Here is a 19,493-nt window from a genome sequence, read left to right as displayed (position 1 = left end):
CAGTAAAAAAATTGCATGTCAAAACTATCAAATGTAGGCTTTTGAAGTTCTAATAAAATCTCGACTGCTGTAAAAAAGTCATAAACATTGTCCCTGCCATCTCAAGCCTCCCTATTAGTCAGTGCGCCCATTCGTGACAATAAAGGACCAATAGGGATATTAGTGATGGATGGGGGAGGGATCATCTCGATTGGAAAAATTGCAATCTTCATAAGCATCCTACCTTTTTGAGCATGCTTTTTAAAGTTGCATGCTATGTGCGAGTGACCAGGAAGATACCACAAAGTGAACAGTCGTCAAGAAGAGCAAAAACGGAACATTAGAGGGAGATGATGTCAGGATCCTAGGTGATTCCAAAGGCAGATTTCGTTTGACTGCATAGCAACAGGCATTTCCAGATGAGTAAAACATGTTTTTTAAATATACGCAGCCCTAAAAAGAATCATGGCAGAACCCATGGGCCCAATAAAACTGATGCAACAGCTCTGTTTCACACCTGAGCAATTTAAAAGGGGTTGTAAAGGTAAAACCACATTTTTCCCTAAATATCTTCCTTTACCTTAGTGCAGTCCTCCTTCACTTACCTCATCTTTCCATTTTGCTTTTAAATGTCCTTATTTCTTCTGAGAAATCCTCACTTCCTGTTCTTCTGTCCAACTCCAACACAGTAATGCAAGGCTTTCTCCCTGGTGTGGATAAAGCCTCTTGAGGGGGCGAGCAGGAGTGTCAGGATGCCCACTAACACACTGCTCCTTTCTCCATCTACAAAGTAGAGAGCGTCCTGACCCTCCTACTCACCCCCTCTCCACACCAGGGAGTGAGCCTCGCATTACGGTGTGGAGTTACAGACAGAAGAACAGGAAGTGAGGATTTCTCAGAAGAAATAAGAACATTTGAAAGCAAAATGGAAGGATGAGGTAAGTGAAGGAGGACTGCACTAAGGTAAAGGAAGCTATTTAGAGATTTTTGTTTTACCTTTACAACCCCTTTAAAAGGGCTTTTCTAAAAAAACACAACACTCTACATCAGGAATATGCAATTAGCGGACCTCCAGCTGTTGCAGAACTGCAAGTCCCATGAGGCATAGCAAGACTCTGACAGCCACAAGCAGAGGCATGATGGGACTTGTAGTTTTGCAACAACTGGGAGGTCCGCTAATTGCATATCCCTGCTCTACATGGAGGATTCCCATTGTATCCAATAGTGTCTGCTCACAACCTAAGAAATGGGGTGCCTGAAGCTTCGACTGTTCCATTTGCTACAACGATCAAGTACCTGAACCGTCTATACAAATGTAGCACCCATTAACTTTTTTTTTTTATAAATTTAAACGTGAATATAAATGAAGAGTTCTGTGTTCGGTATACAGTGGAATCTCGGATTACGAGCATAATCTGTTCCAGGAGAATGCTCGTAATCCACAGTACTCGCAAACCAAAGCAAGTTTTCCCCATTGAAGTCAATGGAAACTAAAACAAATTTGTTCCGCATTGACTTCAATGGCATGCAATACCGCATGTGGCCAGAGGTGGGGGTGCGCGGGAGAGCCTCGGAAACACACGGAAAGGCCCGAGGACAGCTCGGCTGACCTTCGCAAACTTCGGAAATGGAGTATTACCAAGTCTTTACGAGCATTTCTCATCGGCGCCAATCTGTTTCCGCGCCCCCCACCTCAGGCCAAACGCTGTGGCTTGAATCCTGCTAGTTTTGCGAGACAATATTCGCAAACAGTTAGGATTTTTAAGAATACAGTGCTCATATTGCGAAACGCTCTAGAAAGAAAGAAAGAAAGAAAGAAAGAAAGAAAGAAAGAAAGAAAGAAAGAAAGAAAGAAAGAAAGAAAGAAAGAAAAAGAAAAAAAGAAAGAAAGAAAGAAAGAAAGAAAGAAAAAAAGAAAGAAAGAAAGAAAGAAAGAAAAAAAGAAAGAAAAAAAGAAAGAAAAAAAGAAAGAAAAAAAGAAAGAAAGAAAGAAAGAGAAAGAAAAAAAGAAAAAAAAGAAAGAAGAGAAAAAAAGAAAGAAAGAAGAGAAAAAGAAAAAAAAGAAAGAAAGAAGAGAAAAAAAGAAAGAAAGAAGAGAAAAAGAAGAGAAAAAGAAGAGAAAAAGAAGAAAGAAGAAAAACTACCTGGAGTAGAACATCTTCCTATTAAAGTTCCATCTATTTATAATCTTGAATATTATAAAGTATCTTTTAAATCAAGGGGGTGGAATGTTTTGTAAATTTTTAATCGTTATTGATTTACAAGAAACTCCGTAATACTAAGCCACTCCATTAAGGTCATAGAAGGGCCCAGCCAGTCTCTAGACCTGAATTCCAGAGACAATTTATGGAGGAAGTTGAAACTTACAGTTGTCAAGCGACAGCCAAGAAACCTTAAAAGTGGAGTTCCACCCAAAAATGGAACTGACGAAGTTCACTTCTCCCATCTCCCTCCCTGCAATCTTCTAGGGCATGTCACAGAAGATAGCCTGGCCATTCACAGGGTGCAGCACGGCTCAAGAATGCGTCGTTCTTGCCCGGCTGTGAGGCCACAAAGGAGGCCTTTACTTTACCCGCCACCAGACCCTACTTCCCAGGAGTCTTCATGGTCACCCCCCCCCCCCCCATCTGGAAGAGGAGCCCTCAGCTGAGCACACCCTCCTGCCTAAACTAAGGGCAGATGGATTCCAGGAAGTAAATGCTACATGAATCATCTGCCGATTCTGCCCTTAATCAAGATGGCCACTGCTAGCAATGCTAGGGGGGGTTCCGAAGTGATTTTGCAACAAAATAAAGCATGGGAACTTGGATGAGGGAGTTGGCTTAAAATTTTTAAAACGGAATCAAAGTGTTTTCAGTTTGCAGTGCTCAGATACAGCTTTAAGAGCTTGTTAAATGTATGGCAGATCAACAGGTACATTTCATGCATAATTTTAAATGAGTTAAAGACAGAAAAAAGGGACTTATTGGACAGATGTACTGCATAGGATTTTGTCATTTAGCTCTTAACATTTTAAACAGGTATTAATAGCATATATATATATAGTTAGGCACAGAAGTGTTGGTGGGTCCTTAGAAGTCGGAGGTGGGTCCCTTACGTGGCATTACTGCTAGCGTCATGTTGCAGGAATCCTGTCCGATTCGATTTTTTGACGTGCAAATAAAGAATCCCGAGGTCTCCATAGAGATGTTCTTAAGGCTCAAAACACCTCCTTCTGTAGAGACAAAAAACACATTTATATATCAGAACTAATCCAAACCATGCAGTACAAGTGTGTCAATGTGTACTTTGTAAAGGACTTGCTTTCATGCTACATCTACCTTTTTAGTATGTAAAAGGACATGCATGCTTAGTAATGTTTATCTGTAACACGGCCAAGTAGAAGTCACTCCTACACGGATCATAGGTGTGCGCAGAACATGGCATTGGGGTGTGCACCCAAAGCTCAAACACACGTGTGTGTGTGTGTGTAAAATATATCTCTCTCTCTCTCTCTCAATAGAGCAGTGGACGGTGTCAGTAGGGAAGAGATTGAGGTCAGTAGTTTATTTTTATTATAACTGTTTTTACAATTTTTCTATTTTTTACAATTGTATTTAATAATAATATTATATTATTTATTTTTTATACCTTTTTTAAACTGTTTCTATTTTTTTACAAAATTTAATAATAATAATATTATTATTATAATTCATTATCATAACTTTTTTTTTTTTTTACAATTTTTCTATTTTTTAATATATTATTTTTTATTATAACTTAAACATTTTTCTATTTTTTACAATTTTAATAATAATAATAAATTATTATTCATTATCATAACTTTTTTTTACAATTTTTCTATTTTTTTTACAATTTTATTTAATAATATATTATTATTATTTCACACATTTTTAGGAGCTTCATCAGGGGGGCTTTGGTGAGATATCAGAGGTCTAAACAGGCCCCTGATATTTCACTTTTAAGACAGAGATTCCCAAGTCCCTACTTCTGCAGCCAAACAGCAGGGGGGAATCTGTGCAGCAGTGTGATTAGGGTGTGCCCAGGCACACCCTGTGCGCACGCCTATGGTTTAGGCATCATAACAGATGACAATTCCACAAATGTCTGACCACAGATCAGCCCCTGCTGCATCCCCTCACCTTGTGACCTTCTACAAAGTTACAATGTTGTATTCTAATCCTCTGGTGCTCAACCTGCAGCCTGAGGGCCACATGCACCCCTTGGTGTATAATGTGTGGCCCTTGGAGGCAGCTGTAGGCTTTGTGAGACCTTGGGCAAAGCTTAGACATGAGGCCCATAATGGGAAAAGTAATTCAAGCGATAATTTTTTTTTAATAATAATAATAATAAATAAAATTATATATATATATATATATATATATATATATATATATATATATATATATATATATATATATATATATATATATATATATATATATTGCCATAAATCCTATGAATTCACAGTTTCTAGAATTCATAGGAATAACCAATTCTCCAAATATCAATAAACCTTACGATCAGGGGCGGATCCAGAGTCTAATCTCAGGAGGGGCACTGCCAAAATTTCTACAGGCAATTTGTAGGAGCAATGGCTGGTGTAGGCGCTTTTAATCATGACGGCACCATGGTTTATATGGTGTCAGGATGATTGAAGCGCATTATTTCAATTATTACTGTGGGAGAAGCCAGGTGGAGGGGGGGGGGGGTTGCAGCCAGGTGGAGGGGGGCAAGTTCTTACCTTGGACGATAATAGAATCACTGTCTCCCTCCGCCCTACAGCCTCATGGTCCCTCTTCTTCTCTCTTCCACCCCTCCTGCTCGGCATGTTGGGGGCTGCAGTCCTCAGGGAATCATCCTGGGGTCTGCTGGCACTACATGTCCCATAATCCTCTTGGTTCTAGTTTACCAGCCATTGGCTCGGAATGTAGCCAATAGCAGCAGGCATTGCCGGGTGAATGAGAGCTACACAGCTCAAGGAGGAGAGGGAGGGGTGGAAATCCCCCACAGCTGCATCTCTGCCTGTGCCCCTTCACAGAGAGCCCGTCGGCAACGGCTGATGGGGTCAGCATCAGCACAGCCTGCAGTGCTCTCTATTTTTTACTGGGGGTGGGGGGGCAATTGACCCGTTGCCCCCCCCCCCATATCCACCCCTGCTTAGGATAGATAGAACGACAGTATCTGACAAAAGTGAGTACACCCCTCAGATTTTTTGTAAATATTTTATCTTTTCATGTGACAACACTGAAGAAATTACACTTTACTACAATGTAAAGTACAGCTTGTATAAGAGCCCATTCACACAGGGGAAACACGACTCTTTGGAAGCGACCTGAGCCCACACCACATCGCAACATGGGGCGACTTACAAGGCGACTTCAAGTCGCCTCCAGGACAGGAGGCTTTCCAGTGGCCAATCAAACTTGAATCAGCTCTGTGGGAGGGAGGGGTTTGCCCTAAAAACTATTTTCACTTCCTGAAAAGTCGCTTCAGTAAAGACAGTGATCCGACTTCTGAGGCAACTTCCATTGAAATCAATGGATACAAGTCACCTAGAAGTCGGATTGAAGTAGTACAGGAACCTTTTCTGAAGTCGGAGCGACTTCAGTAGTGTACATTAAGACGGCTCCATTCACTTCAATAGCTTTTCTCAACAGCGAGACTTCAGGTCAGACCCCAAGTTGCCCCTGTGTGAATGGGCTCTGGCAGTGTAAATTTGCTGTCCCTTCAAAATAACTCAACACACAGCCATTAATGTCTAAACTGCTGGCTACAGAACACCATCCCTGATGGCATGAAGAAGAGGAAGTGGGAGGTTTCTGTAGTCCTGTCCCAAGATAATATTCCTGCTCCTTCATAGATACAATACAGGTGCAATGAGTGAGAGCCGTCACCCTAGGATAGGAAGTAATCAGCAGCAGGAAATATACCCACTCTGTTGCTTTGGGAAGGAGTGGCACCCGCCAAACCTGACCAAGTGAAGGGCCACAAGGAGTTAAAACAAGCTGTGAGGAGGCGATGTAACACCCTCACACTGCCTGTCAAATACTCTGAAGAGCGACCTGAGCATGGATTGCACATGTGAAAGAGTCCTTTAGGAGGCAAATTAGGTGACTGCGGCTGAGCGCCATGGGCTGAATTTATTAATTTCAAGTAGTGTGTGTAGGGGTGTGTGTGTGTAGGTGTATGTGTGTAGGGGTGTGTGTGTGTAGGTGTATGTGTGTAGGGGTGTGTGTGTGTAGGTGTATGTGTGTAGGGGTGTGTGTAGGTGTATGTGTGTAGGGGTGTGTGTGTGTAGGGGTGTGTATGTGTGTAGGGGTGTGTATGTGTGTAGGGGTGTGTATGTGTGTAGGGGTGTGTATGTGTAGGGGTGTGTGTGTGTGTGTAGGGGTGTGTGTGTGTGTGTGTGTGTGTAGGGGTGTGTGTGTGTGTGTGTGTGTAGGGGTGTGTGTGTGTGTGTAGGGGTGTGTGTGTGTGTGTGTAGGGGTGTGTGTGTGTAGGTGTATGTGTGTAGGGGTGTGTGTAGGTGTATGTGTGTAGGGGTGTGTGTGTGTAGGGGTGTGTATGTGTGTAGGGGTGTGTATGTGTGTAGGGGTGTGTATGTGTGTAGGGGTGTGTATGTGTGTAGGGGTGTGTGTGTGTGTGTAGGGGTGTGTGTGTGTGTGTAGGGGTGTGTGTGTGTGTGTAGGGGTGTGTGTGTGTGTGTGTAGGGGTGTGTGTGTGTAGGTGTATGTGTGTAGGGGTGTGTGTAGGTGTATGTGTGTAGGGGTGTGTGTGTGTAGGGGTGTGTATGTGTGTAGGGGTGTGTGTGTGTGTGTAGGGGTGTGTGTGTGTGTGTAGGGGTGTGTGTGTGTAGGGGTGTGTGTGTGTGTGTAGGGGTGTGTGTGTGTGTGTGTGTGTAGGGGTGTGTGTGTGTGTGTAGGGGTGTGTGTGTGTGTGTGTGTGTAGGGGTGTGTGTGTGTGTGTGTGTGTGTGTAGGGGTGTGTGTGTGTGTGTGTGTGTGTGTAGGGGTGTGTGTGTGTATATATATATAGAGGTGTGTGTGTGTGTGTGTGTGTGTGTGTGTGTATGTGTATGTGTATGTGTATGTGTATGTGTATGTGTGTATATATATATATATATATATATATATATATATATATATATATATATATATATATATATATATATATATATATATATATATATATATATATATATATATATATATATATATATATATATATATATATATATATATATATATATATATATATATATATATATATATATATATATATATATATATATATATATATATATATATGTGTGTAGGGGTGTGTGTGTGTGTGTGTGTGTGTGTGTGTATGTATGTATGTATGTATGTATGTATGTATGTATGTATGTATGTATGTGTGTGTAGGTGGAGCAGAACATTTTTTCCCTCCGTGGCAATATAAAACACCTTGATATTTACCTATGGTTGCAGTTGCTGGTAAGGGTCGGGGGACATTCTGCGGGGTGTAGCTCTCCCAGGTATAAGCGGGTGGAGGAGATCCCTCCTTGGAAGCACAGGTCAGCTGGATGGCCTGCCCATATTCTGCAGTCCCAACAATGGCGCATTCTGGTTTTGATGGGGTCACTGTCAAAAATACAAAATTTAACGGTTTTTAATGATTGCTTGGAGTCGGCATAGACTGGAGGAGCGATTCATGCAGATAGAGGAATGAGGAATCAGACAGAAATCACACTCCGTGTTTTGGATTAAGGCAAGTACACACTATGGAAGGATATGACCTGTTAATTTTTCATTTTGAGGCTAGGTTCACACTGCTGCGAATTCAAAATCGAGGTAAAATTTTACCGAGATTTCGCGGCTGCGGTTTTGCTGCGATTTAAGAGACATCTGTGCAGGGTTCAATGTAAATCACGGCCCAAAATCGCAAAAAGTAGTACAGGAACTACTTTTTGAAATCGGTGCAGCGCCGCAGATGCGTCGTCGCACCGATTAGGACAATGTCGACAATTGCCGACGATTTGAGATGCATCTCAAATCGTACCCAGTGTGAACCTGGGCTGAAGGTTATAAACCACTTTAACTTTTCCCTATCCAATAAACGTGATGGTTAAAAAAAATAAAAGTATAAAACTTGCCTAAGACTACGAGTTCCATTTTGGCCTGGCGGGTCCCGGTGCGATCTTTGGGAATATTTATCTCACAGCGGTAGGTGCCATTGTCTTCCATGGTAAGTTTGTCGATGACGATAGTGGCATCGTTTGTGTAGACATTTCCAGTGAATGCCACCCGACCTTCGTAAGCTGGATCGCTGTGATTGACACCAGCTCCAAAAAATGTGGATATGGCTTCAATCTGAAATACACAAGAAAAATGACAATGGGATGAAATACTTTTTTTTTAAAGTGTATTTTTGTGCGTGTACTCGAGAGAGGAGCCAGACTGCAGGAGTTGGGAGTAGGCAGGCCTCCCCCAGAGGCAATCTGCCACCTTTCTCCATGCCCCGGGTGGCAATGGCAGGTGTGTGAGGGGGTCCTCCCACACAGCCCGCCCTACCTGCTCCGCTTTGAAGCCCAACGGGGCAGAGGGACTCCCTATAAGGGAGTGAGAGGATTTGCCCGCTCAACCAGCCCCGTTAGTCCTTCGCCTCTCTTTTTAGAGACCGCGTGGTCAAAGTGCGTGCTTGTTAACCCAATTTCGAGTGCCTGTAAGTGTGGTGGTTTTTGTAGGAGGGGGGTGGGCGTACTAAGCGCAGGCTTACCTCGCATAGCGCACCCACCGGGAGCCGGGCTGAGACCACCAAACTCAATTCACATGTAGCCGAGACCGGGATCCGAACCTCTAGCTGCAGAGGTGAATGGCTTGTCAGCCCAGTGCCAATCGCATTGAGCCACCGCAGCTCCTTACTCCATTACATATATTAGTTACTTTTATAATAGAAATAGGCCATTTTTACTTTTAAAATTAAAGCCAACTTGCAGGTTAAATCTAAATACATTCTGGGGGCATAAACATAAAAGATGTGCAAAAAAAAAAAAAAACACACACACACACACACACACTACGCCCCGATGAATCCATATACAGGAAGCGGCCAGCAACAAAGGATTACTAAGGTTCGCCTGCCCCTGACAGTGACTCGAGCTGGGCATCGCCGCTTCTAGTTCTGCTCTAGTTCTGCAAAGGGAACTGCGTTCCTGCTGTGAAAAAAAAGTGCAGGGACACTGTTCCCGCAGGACTTGAGCCCTGGGGGTGATTTTTTTTTTTTAAATGTTATATAACCCCTTCCTGACCAGAGGACTTTTTGCGATTCTGCACTGCGTCTCTTTAACTGACAATTGCGCGGTCGTGCGACGTGGCTCCCAAACAAAATTGACGTCCTTTTTTCCCCCACAAATAGAGCTTTATTTTGGTGGTATTTGATCACCTCTGCGGTTTTTATTTTTTGCGCTATAAACAAAAATAGAGCGACAATTTTGAAAAAAAAAATTTTATATATATAAAAAATTTTTTTACATTTTTTTCCTCAGTCTAGGCAGATACATATTTTTGGTAAAAAAAAAAAAAAAAAAAAACGCAATAAGCGACTGGTTTGCGCAAAAGTTTTAGCACCTACAAAATAGGGGACATAATTAATATTTTTTTCTATTTTTTTTTTTTTTTTTTTTTTTTTTTTTTACTATTAATGGCGGCGATCTGCGAGTTTTATCGGTACTGAGACATTATGGCGGACACATCGGACACTTTAGACACCATTCACATTTATACTGCGATCAGTGCTATAAATATGCACTAATTACTGTATAAATGTGACTGGCATTGAAGGGGTTAACACTAGGGGGTGAGGGAGGGGTTAAATGTGTACCTTAGTGAGTGTTACTAACTGTGGGGGGAAGGGGACTGACTGGGGGCGGTGACCGATCTGTGTCCCTATGTACAAGAGACACAGATCGGTCTCCTCTCTCCCTGACAGGACGTGGATCTGTGTGTTTACACACACAGATCCACGTCCTTGTCTCTGTAACCGCCGATCGCGGGAGCCTGGCAGACATCGCGGCCGCCAGGCACGCGCATCGGCATCCCAGTGATGCGGCGCTCACGCGCCCCACAGTGGCCAGGAGGAGCGGAGGCCGTAAAAAAACGGCGGCTCAGAGAATCAGAACCACCCTGGCCGTATAAAGTCGTACGGCCGTCGGGAATCCTCAGAACAATCAATGTCAAGCTTGTGAGGTACAACCAATACTTTGTACTGTATTATGAAAAGTCGATACAAATACTGAAGGCAATAAGAAATACAAAAACATTTTTTTTGTACAAGCATTTCACCCCTCAAGCACGTTATACCGAAGGCGAGCCTGTCTGGGGGGGGGGGGGGGTCCTAGGGGAGAGAAAATAGGGGGCAATTCTTAAAATGTTTCCAATAAATACTTGATTTTATAATTTACCGTATTTATTGGCGTATATCGCGCACTTTTTTTGCCCTGAAAAACAGGGCAAAATACGCCGATACCCGATTCCCACGCTTTGTTCGAACCACTGCGCCGACATATACCGAGCGCAGTACAAAAAGGGATATACCTCATACTCCAATCTGGAATAATACACAGCTCAAAAAATTAAAGGAACACTTTTGAATCAGAACTCCAGGGATATTGATCTGGTCAGTTAAGTAGCAGAGGGGGAGGGGTTTATACAGAGGGGTTTGTTAATTTCAATTAACAGCAAAAGCAGCTGAAACCGATTAACAGGTGCACCAACTAGATGGGCAACAATGAGACGACCTCCAAATCAGGAATGTTTTTTCAGGTGGAGGTGTCCGACATTTTTTTTTACCTACTCATCTTTTCTGACTGTTTTTCACTAGTTTTGCATTTGGCTAGGGTCAGTGTCACTACCGGTAGCACAAGGCGATACTCGAACCCTATAAAGGTTGCACAGGCAGTCCAACTCCTCCAGGATGGAAAATCAATACGTGTCATTGCCAGAAGGTTTGCCGTGTCTCCCAGCACAGTCTCAAGAGCATGGAGGAGATTCCAGGAGACAGGCAGTTACTCTAGGAGAGCTGGACAGAGTCGTAGAAGGTCCTTAACCCATCAGCAGGACCGGTATCTGCTCTTTTGTGCAAAGAGGAACAGGATGAGCACTGCCAGAGCCCTACAAAATGACCTCCAGCAGGCCACTGGTGGGAATGTCTCTGACCAAACAATCAGAAACAGACTTCATGGGAGTGGCCCGAGGTCCTCTAGTGTGCTCACTGTGGAGCTCGATTGGCATTTTCCATTGAACACCAGAATTGGCAGCTCCGCCACTGGTGCCCCACAGATAGAGAGCAGGTTCACCCTGAGCATATGTGACAGACGTGAAAGGGTCTGGAGAAGCCGCAGAGAACTTTATGCTACCTGTAACATCGTTCAGCATGACCGGTTTGGTGGTGGGTCAGTGATAGTCTGGGGAGGCATATCCATGGAGGGATGCACAGACCTCTACAGGCTACACAATGGCACCCTGACTGCCATTAAGTATTGGAATGAAATTATTGGACCCATTGTCAGACCCTACGCTGGTGCAGTGGGTCCTGGGTTCCTCCTGGTGCCCGACAATGCCCGGCCTCATGTGGCGAGAGCATGCAGCCAGTTCCTAGAGGATGAAGAAATTGATACCATTGAATGGCCCACACGCTCACCTGACCCAAATCCAAAAGAACACCTCTGGGACATTATGTTTCCGTCCATCCGGTGCTGCTAGGTTGCACCTCTGTCTGTTCAGGAGCTCAGTAAAGCTCTGGTCCATATCTGGGAGGAAATACCCCAGGCCACCATCCGTCATCTCAATAGGAGCATACCCTGATGTTGTCAGGCATGCATACAATCATCTTAGGGGCCATACAAACTGAGGACCAATTTTCATTGTTGCAATGAAATTTCAGCAAAATGGACTAGCTTTCTGCATAATTTCTTCACTTTGATTTTCGGGGTGTCTTTGAATTCAGCCCTCTGTAGGTGGATAATTTTCATTTCCATCAAATGATGTGCCATCCTTTCGTTCCTAACATTACCCAGTCCATATCAGTATAGGTATCCAGCATGAGATTTTTGCCCGTTGAGATCTGATACGTTTTTAAAAAGTGTTCCTTTAATTTTTTGGAGCAGTGTAGTAGTTATGTGGAACTGGTGAAATTGGAAGGGTTTGACATTTGGAGGCAGAAGGGACTAAGGTATATGGCACAGTTATTTCAGGAAGACGTGATGGAAAAAAAAAAAAAAACTGGCTATACCAGCAAGATCAGCCTGGTCGGGTTTCAATTTCAGATGAACAGTGGGCACAGGCATTATCAGAAATACCTCAGTCCTCTATCTCCAACACAAAATTTAAACACAATTATTTATCCTCCACCGGGTACACTATACACCTGAGTAATAAAGTTCCTTTATTACCTTATGTGAACACAGAGTGATCAGAGTGGTCTATTGGGAATAAGTGGAGACACCTGCTGAGAGATCCTTAACTCCATCGCTATTGGTCTGGGGTGGTATCTTGAGATAGGATTGCTTATTGAGCCTTGGGGGGGGGGGGGGATGGAGAGGTCTTCTGGGTATACTGGACGATTCAAGAATTCTGGGGGAATATATTGTTTCAATAAATAGAAGTCTATTCCAGGCTCGTAAGCTCATTGCACAAAAGTGGTTCTCACCACATCCACCTACGTTTTTGTTTGTATATAAAATAAGATAGATTTGATTAAAAAAAAAAAACACCACCACACATGACTCCCAAAGGCAGAAGCATGATGAACCTTGATTTTTAACATTTATATTTTTGTATAATAAACTTTTATTCCTACGCTTTTTGACTTAATGAGTTACCGTTAAAGCCCCACCCTGGGGGATTTTGCTCTTTCCTATTCTATATAGGGCTGTTGGTAACACACACAGGTTTTCCTTTTTGACGTTTTTTGCATTCCATGTGTAGGGTAGTAGATACCCATGAAATTGGATATTCTCCATTTTCTCCACTTTCTTCCCCCATATACTTCAAAGGTTGACCAATATGTATTAATTTTGATAATTTAATGCTATTTTTTGTCAGAATTGACCACCCTTTGTGGCCAGATAGGCAGATTGATGGAAAAGAAAGCAGCTCTATTTTGGCACGTAGAGAGCTTTGAAAAGTACATACAAGAGAACATTAACCCCTATGGTCTTCACATTAAGATATTTCCTATGATCGACAATGTGAACCCAGAATTTCGGAAAAAAATGGGAGCAGAATTTGCAATTATATTCTTCAAATATGATGAAATTATAAATTGAAGAGTACAAAACTAGGTCAGGATTAGTTGAGAAGGAAATTGAAGCCCTTTCTAGGCCTTCCTGCCTTTAAGGATCAAGAGAGACAAAAATCAAGGGCCGTCTCGATCAAGTAACCATTGAAACCCTCCATAAAAAAGTTTGAGGGATAAGATGTCCTTTCAAGAGGGAAAAGCTTATAGATGGCAATCAGCCTATCCTTTTCAACAGAATCCCAATAAAGGAACAAACAAACTCATGTCCAATAGAGGTCTTAAAAACCCATGTCCAATGTTCCCGCTTCACTCCCACCTCAAAGTTTTCCTAGAAATAGGAATAACAAACCTAAGCGTTCTCTGTCAGAAGACTCAAATGCATCCAAGAAGCGCATCACGCAACCATCGATCTCTATTACAATCTCTGGGGGTGTTGATAAATGTAATTTACGGGGTGACTCCCCTGCTCAATCTTCTGAACTTTTCAATTCAGGTTTCCCCACCTCCCAGCATCTGAGTATACAATCTACCCATGAAGGCCTACGGCCCACAATTAAAGAAATGAGCGATACAGGGTTTTTCCTCAGGTACCCCACATACCATTAGTATGGGGGGGGGGGATGATGATGGTACATGCACTGACTCAGGCATGGACATCACCAACCTCTCAAGTTATGAGCGCTCACTGGAACGAAAGGGCTGTACTGGCCAAAAGATTACGTTTTTGTCCTGATGCCCAGTTAGATACGTTTGAGATTATCAAGGATCTCCATTTATTCGCTAGGAAATGATTATTTAAAAGTCTATACTCAAAACAAAAAAACACGATGTACCACATTCAATGACTCAACAATACAAGGATGATTTGGAGCTACTTTTATATCTTTGTCTGAGGATGGTGACTGATGGATCTTCTTGATACAATTGATCTTGAAAACCTACTACAAGAATCTGAGTTGGTAGACACTCCTTGTAGACCAGTTGGTCTACTAAAAAAAACACAAATCAGACAAATTTCCTCCATTGCAGACCAATCCCAATTTGGCGGCATTTGTAGCACTCACATCTGCAGAAATCAACAAAGTGCACAAATCCATGTCCATTGGCAATCTAACTCCTAAACAATGTGAAGCCCTTAAAAATTTTTAAAATTGTAACTCTGACTCCAAAACCATCGGACAAAAGGTGGGAACATTGTGATCATGACCAACGACCAATATAGAAATAGGTGTCTCAAGATTCTGTCCATTAGAGATTGGTATTCATCCATCTCTAGGACAAGTATCTTGAAGTTTGAAACACAATTTTATGCCCTGATTGATGGAGCCTTTTCCCAGGGTGTATTCAATCAGGACAGCTGGGAGTTTCTGCAAACCAAATATCCTCTATTGGCGTCCAGCAGGATAACATGCGGGAGCGAGCCGGTGGGGGCACGCAGCGTGGCGATCGGTGATGCGGGGTGTCAGTGACACCCTGCATCTCCGATCTCGGTAAAGAGCCTTTACCACGTGATCAGCCTTGTCCAATCACGATGTACACAGGAAGAGCTGCTGATCGGCTGTTCCTCACTCACGAGTAGAGTAGAGTCGATTGGCGGCTCTCCTGACAAGGGGTGTTTGCGCCGATTGTTTATCTGCGCAGCCCCCCACGGAAGTCCACACTGGACAACCAGGGAAGCTGCCAGGACCACCAGGGAAGCCCCAAGCATGGCCATCCACAGATGCAAATATGTGCCAGCGCCCACAAATAGGCACTGATTGGCACCATTGTGAAAGACCTTAAATCTGTGATGCCCAGCAATGCCACCCATCAGTGCCCGTCATTGAAGTAGAAAACGTGTGTATATATATTTTTTTTTATTAAAAGTAACAAAGAAAACCTGTGTTTTTTTTAAAAATTTTTTGCATTTTTACATTTTTGCGCAAAATTTAAACCGCGATCAAATACCACCAAAAGAAAGCTCTATTTGTGGGAACAGAATGATAAAAAATTGTTTGGGTACAGTGCCGCATGACCACACAATTGTCATTCAAATTGCGACAGCGCTGAAAGCTGAAAATTGGCATGGGCAGGAAGGTGACTGTATAAGTGCCTGGTATTGAAGTGGTTAAACTAATATATGAATACAAGATGGGGACAAAGATGAAAGGTTAAGGTATTGTGGGGTAGGAGGAGGATAGGTAGACATCACCAGGGCCAAGGTCCTGCTCTATGGCTTGGCATTTTCTGGTGGGGAGGGGGTTTAATCCTATAAACAGACCTTCTAATTGCAGCAATCAGTAAGAAAAGGCACAAAACCTACCTGATCTGGCTCTTTGTACCATATGGCGTTGCCTCCGAGGGTATCCGGTGCTGTGGTCTGGTAGGTGCATGGCAACGTGGCGCTTTTTCCCCTGGGGGCTTCAACTACTTTTTGCGGCGTCTGCACATTGAGAGCACAAACTGCAACCAAAACTGGAAAAGAAAACCAAAAATTCCAAAAGTCAGTTAACCACATGAAGATCAGGCATTTGTATATTGTAAAAATAACAGAAATATCTTAAAAGAAATAAAGTATATATTTGGGAAGAGGATGATCAGGCATTTTCTGTGACTTTGTTTGCACGTGAAAACCATTTATTTTTGCTAAGAAATTACGTCGAACCCCCCCAAACACGATTTATTTTTATAGAGCTGATGTGAATGAGTAGTATGCAAGGCGCTGCCTAAAATACCTTTCAATACATAAAAAAAAAAAAAAAAAAACACACACACACACACACACACACACACACACACACACACACACACACACACACACACACACACAGATAGCGTTTAGGAATCATTCATTTCACTTGACAAAGAATTTTGCATTTCTGTCAATACATTTGAGACTTACACAGCCTGCCCCCAGCCTACGATTGGATAGTTAAAGCGGGGGTTCCGCGGGTTTAAGTTTTTTTTTTTTTTTTTAAAGGTTTCTGGCGCTCTTACCTTGTGTAGGTAATCGCTCATCTGTCTTTCAGCCCGCTGCAGTGGTAATCACGAGAAAACAATATTTTATAAAATCCTAAGATGGACGTTACCATCTTTACTGTGGGCACTGTGAAGCCCAGCTCGTTCTTCCGGGATGCGGCGAATGCTGACACGCTGGCGAAGTCACATGACCTGCCTGACGTCACGTGACCCACGAGATATCACGGGGATTTCGACACAGAGCGCGTCTCCTGGGATTCTCAGTAGACGCTCCCAGGAGACAAAGCGCTGATGGGGGATTTTGGAAAACCCCGCCCACTCCCACGGGGAATAGTGAGTGACAGCTCACAAACGGGCCTCGTTTTAAAGGTAAAGAGGCCGATTAAAAAAAAAAAAAAAAACGAATACATAGTGTACTATGGCAGAAGTTTTTAAGAAGCAGAACTTGTAAATTAGGGTGAACCTCCGCTTTAAGGAGCATCAGAATGCAAACAAGGTCATCCCGCCATTCTGTATTTTTTTAGCATGTTCCTCGTCAGCACATGTGCATGCAGCATGTCCGATTGGCTCCTAGTGCTGCCGTCAGGGCCGTCTTAATAGCATCATGGGCCCCTGGGCAAAGTAATGCTCTGGGGCCCCTACAATGATGACAGTGCAGGTAAACAGACATCAAGTAGGTAGGAGACAGACTGCCTCCCCTGTGTATCCATCACTCTCAGTGCCATCATGGGGCCCACAATTTCGGGGCAGCGTGGGCTATAGCTATGGGGGAAGTGCAGGGGCCCCCCCATGCAGCTGGGGCCCCTGGGCAGTGCCCAGGTGTGCCCTTTCATTAAGACAGCCCTGGCTGCTGTTCCCCCTTGCCAGTCTGAGTTCTGTTGTACAGTGGTTTGCAAGAGGTCGATACCAAGATATTATCATCTAGTTGGAACACTAGCTGCCTTTATTGCATTTCATTAGTACATAAATCACATCCATTATTTTCCTTTATATGCCCGGTGTGCAGTTTTAAAACGAAAGCTGCAGGCTACAGACCTTTGGATCTGGAATATCAGCCAAGCATAATCTTGTTATAAACACTAGTTAGTTATTTTTTTTTTAAAAGTACCTGTAAATTATTTTTAATACCCGCATTCTCTTTAATTACTTCCCGCCCAAGTTATGCAATAGGACGTCCTTGGCTTTGTGTGGGGGATATCTGAATGATGGGTACAGCTACAGGCATCATCTTTTTCAGCCGGCGATTCCCTACACCACAAGAATAATCATAGTAGAGGTTCTGCCGCTTGATCATTCTTACGGGCGGCGAGAAGGGACGTCCCTCCCCCTCCCACCAACTCGCCGCTGCAATCGGTGAGTTGGAGAGCGGTTCCAAGATGATTCAAAGTCAGAATTCTGAAATTAAAGTGGTTTTAAAGTTTGTTTTTACCTTAAGGCATCCTCTGATACTTGTTCAACACCCCCTCCCCCCGTCATAACACTTACCCAACTCCCATAGCAGCAGGAGCCATAGGCGCCTACTGCTGTCTGGAAAACTCCTCCTTCAAGGGAGTAGGTGTGGCTTACCTGCACGGTGTGTATCTATAGACACACAGACTGGCTTAAGATGTGCACGCATGGGTGCCCCCTTGCACCCGGCTTGCTGAGGAGGCACTCAGGGGGAGAATAAGGAGTGGGCAGCACCATCTGGGGACTGCCAAAAAGGTGGTAAGGGACCATCCTGTGCAATATTGTGGTACATTTAAACTTTTTTTTTTTTTTTATTTAAAATGGAACTATACTCACCTTGGCTCCAGCGATGCAATGTCCTGGAGCTCCACACCGATCAACATCTTTAAGTGGACACCTTCATTGGCCAGGCTGATACGATGTCACTCCCACACATGGAGGGGGGGGGGGGAACCACACACACACACTTCACTGCTCACATGATCTGTGTGAGCAGCGGAGAGAACTGCACACAACGCCGGTTTGTTGACAGTATATCACTCCATCATTGGATGGAGCAATCACGTGGTACAGGCCTGCTGGGATTGGCCCTTTACCCTGATCCGTAATGCGCTGCGTCCCGAGAACCCGGCGAGCATGGACACTGTGTGCGTGCCCCAGGGGGGGTGCACGATTCTGGGGGGACGTCATAGCATGCCCTCCCAGAGTTATCTGACTGCGCAGTGGATGTCATTTGGCTATGGCTCAGTTGTTAAGTGGTTAAAAGAGCGGTAATCAGCTATAGTGTAGTGTGCTCAGGGGCTTCTCATGCAATTCTATACTTTGAGTAAAAAAAAAAAAAAAAAAACACACAAACAAACAACACACACACACACACTTTAATGCTTCAGGCTAGACCTGCTTGTATTGATCTGGGGGAAAGAAGTGGTTAGTGTAGCAGTGGGTGTGAACACCTGTGCTTCAGTTCTTGGGCATCTCCCCTGCTTCCAGGGAGAATGTTCTGGAAGAGGGGTAGGGCTGGGAGCTGAAGTGACAGGGAGCTCATGTGAGGAGCCCTGACCAATCCCCAACTGGAATTGGCAGGCCTCCCATACAAGCTTTGGTCCAGACCACTGGAGGGGAGTTGTCAGCTGAGAGACGTGCAGAATGGAGTTCTAGATAACAGCAGGGGCCCATCCCCATCTTGGGGGGGGCGGAGCCTAGCAGAGGAGGCCGGGAGAGCCTCATCCTTACATGGTCATGGAAGAGGTGTCCTGGAACAGAAGGGCTGGAGAAGCTATTGAAATGCATGTCCAGTTAAAGTTCTCCATCATGGACTCGGAGCAGGAGAAGGTCGTGTGTGAAGCACAGTGGATATCTGGAAGAGGCATGCAAGGGGAGCTGGGTACAAGGCCAGAGGAGAGACTGTGGGGTTAGTGTCAAATCGATGCGACCTGCGGGCGCAGGATTTGCAAGTCGGGCTAGTTGGCAACTACTAGACCTCCGGGAGTGGTACTGCAGACCGCTGGCCTAGTGACAAGACAGCAAATTCAGCCAGCATCTGGGATTATTCAAAGTGAATGTAAAATGAAGATGGGACAGGAAGACTAGCAGTTTACAGTGAACGTTTGTGCAGAAGGAGAGAAGTCCTGGGAGCAACAGTCTGCAGGAGTTGATGCAGGAGGAGCAATAGTCTGCATGAGGTATGCAGGGGAAGTGACTGAATGTTAGGCCCCGTACACACAATAGAATCCATCCGCAGATAAATCCCAGCAAATGGGTTTCTGCGGATAGATCCTATGGTGTGTACACGCCAGCGGATCTGTTTCCGCGGAGAAATCTCCTCTG

General features: G+C 43.9%; 1 protein-coding gene across 1 annotated transcript in view; it reads right to left on the bottom strand.

The window, feature by feature from the left end:
• The window catches only part of GPA33 (glycoprotein A33), a 52,014-nt gene that overhangs the window by 9,377 nt on the left and 23,144 nt on the right, over positions 1-19,493 (bottom strand). The window contains exons 2-5 of the mRNA XM_040339084.1: positions 15,562-15,713; positions 8,116-8,332; positions 7,439-7,603; positions 3,077-3,193 (exon numbers count right to left, since the gene is read on the bottom strand). Coding sequence (XP_040195018.1) covers positions 3,077-3,193; positions 7,439-7,603; positions 8,116-8,332; positions 15,562-15,713 — 651 coding nt within the window. The remainder of the gene's footprint in view (positions 1-3,076; positions 3,194-7,438; positions 7,604-8,115; positions 8,333-15,561; positions 15,714-19,493) is intronic.

This window comes from Rana temporaria, chromosome 2, assembly GCF_905171775.1.
Source record: "Rana temporaria chromosome 2, aRanTem1.1, whole genome shotgun sequence".
Classification (NCBI taxonomy): Eukaryota; Metazoa; Chordata; class Amphibia; order Anura; family Ranidae; genus Rana; species Rana temporaria.
Note: the sequence above shows the minus strand (reverse complement) of the source record. Positions and strands in the feature narration are given on the sequence as shown.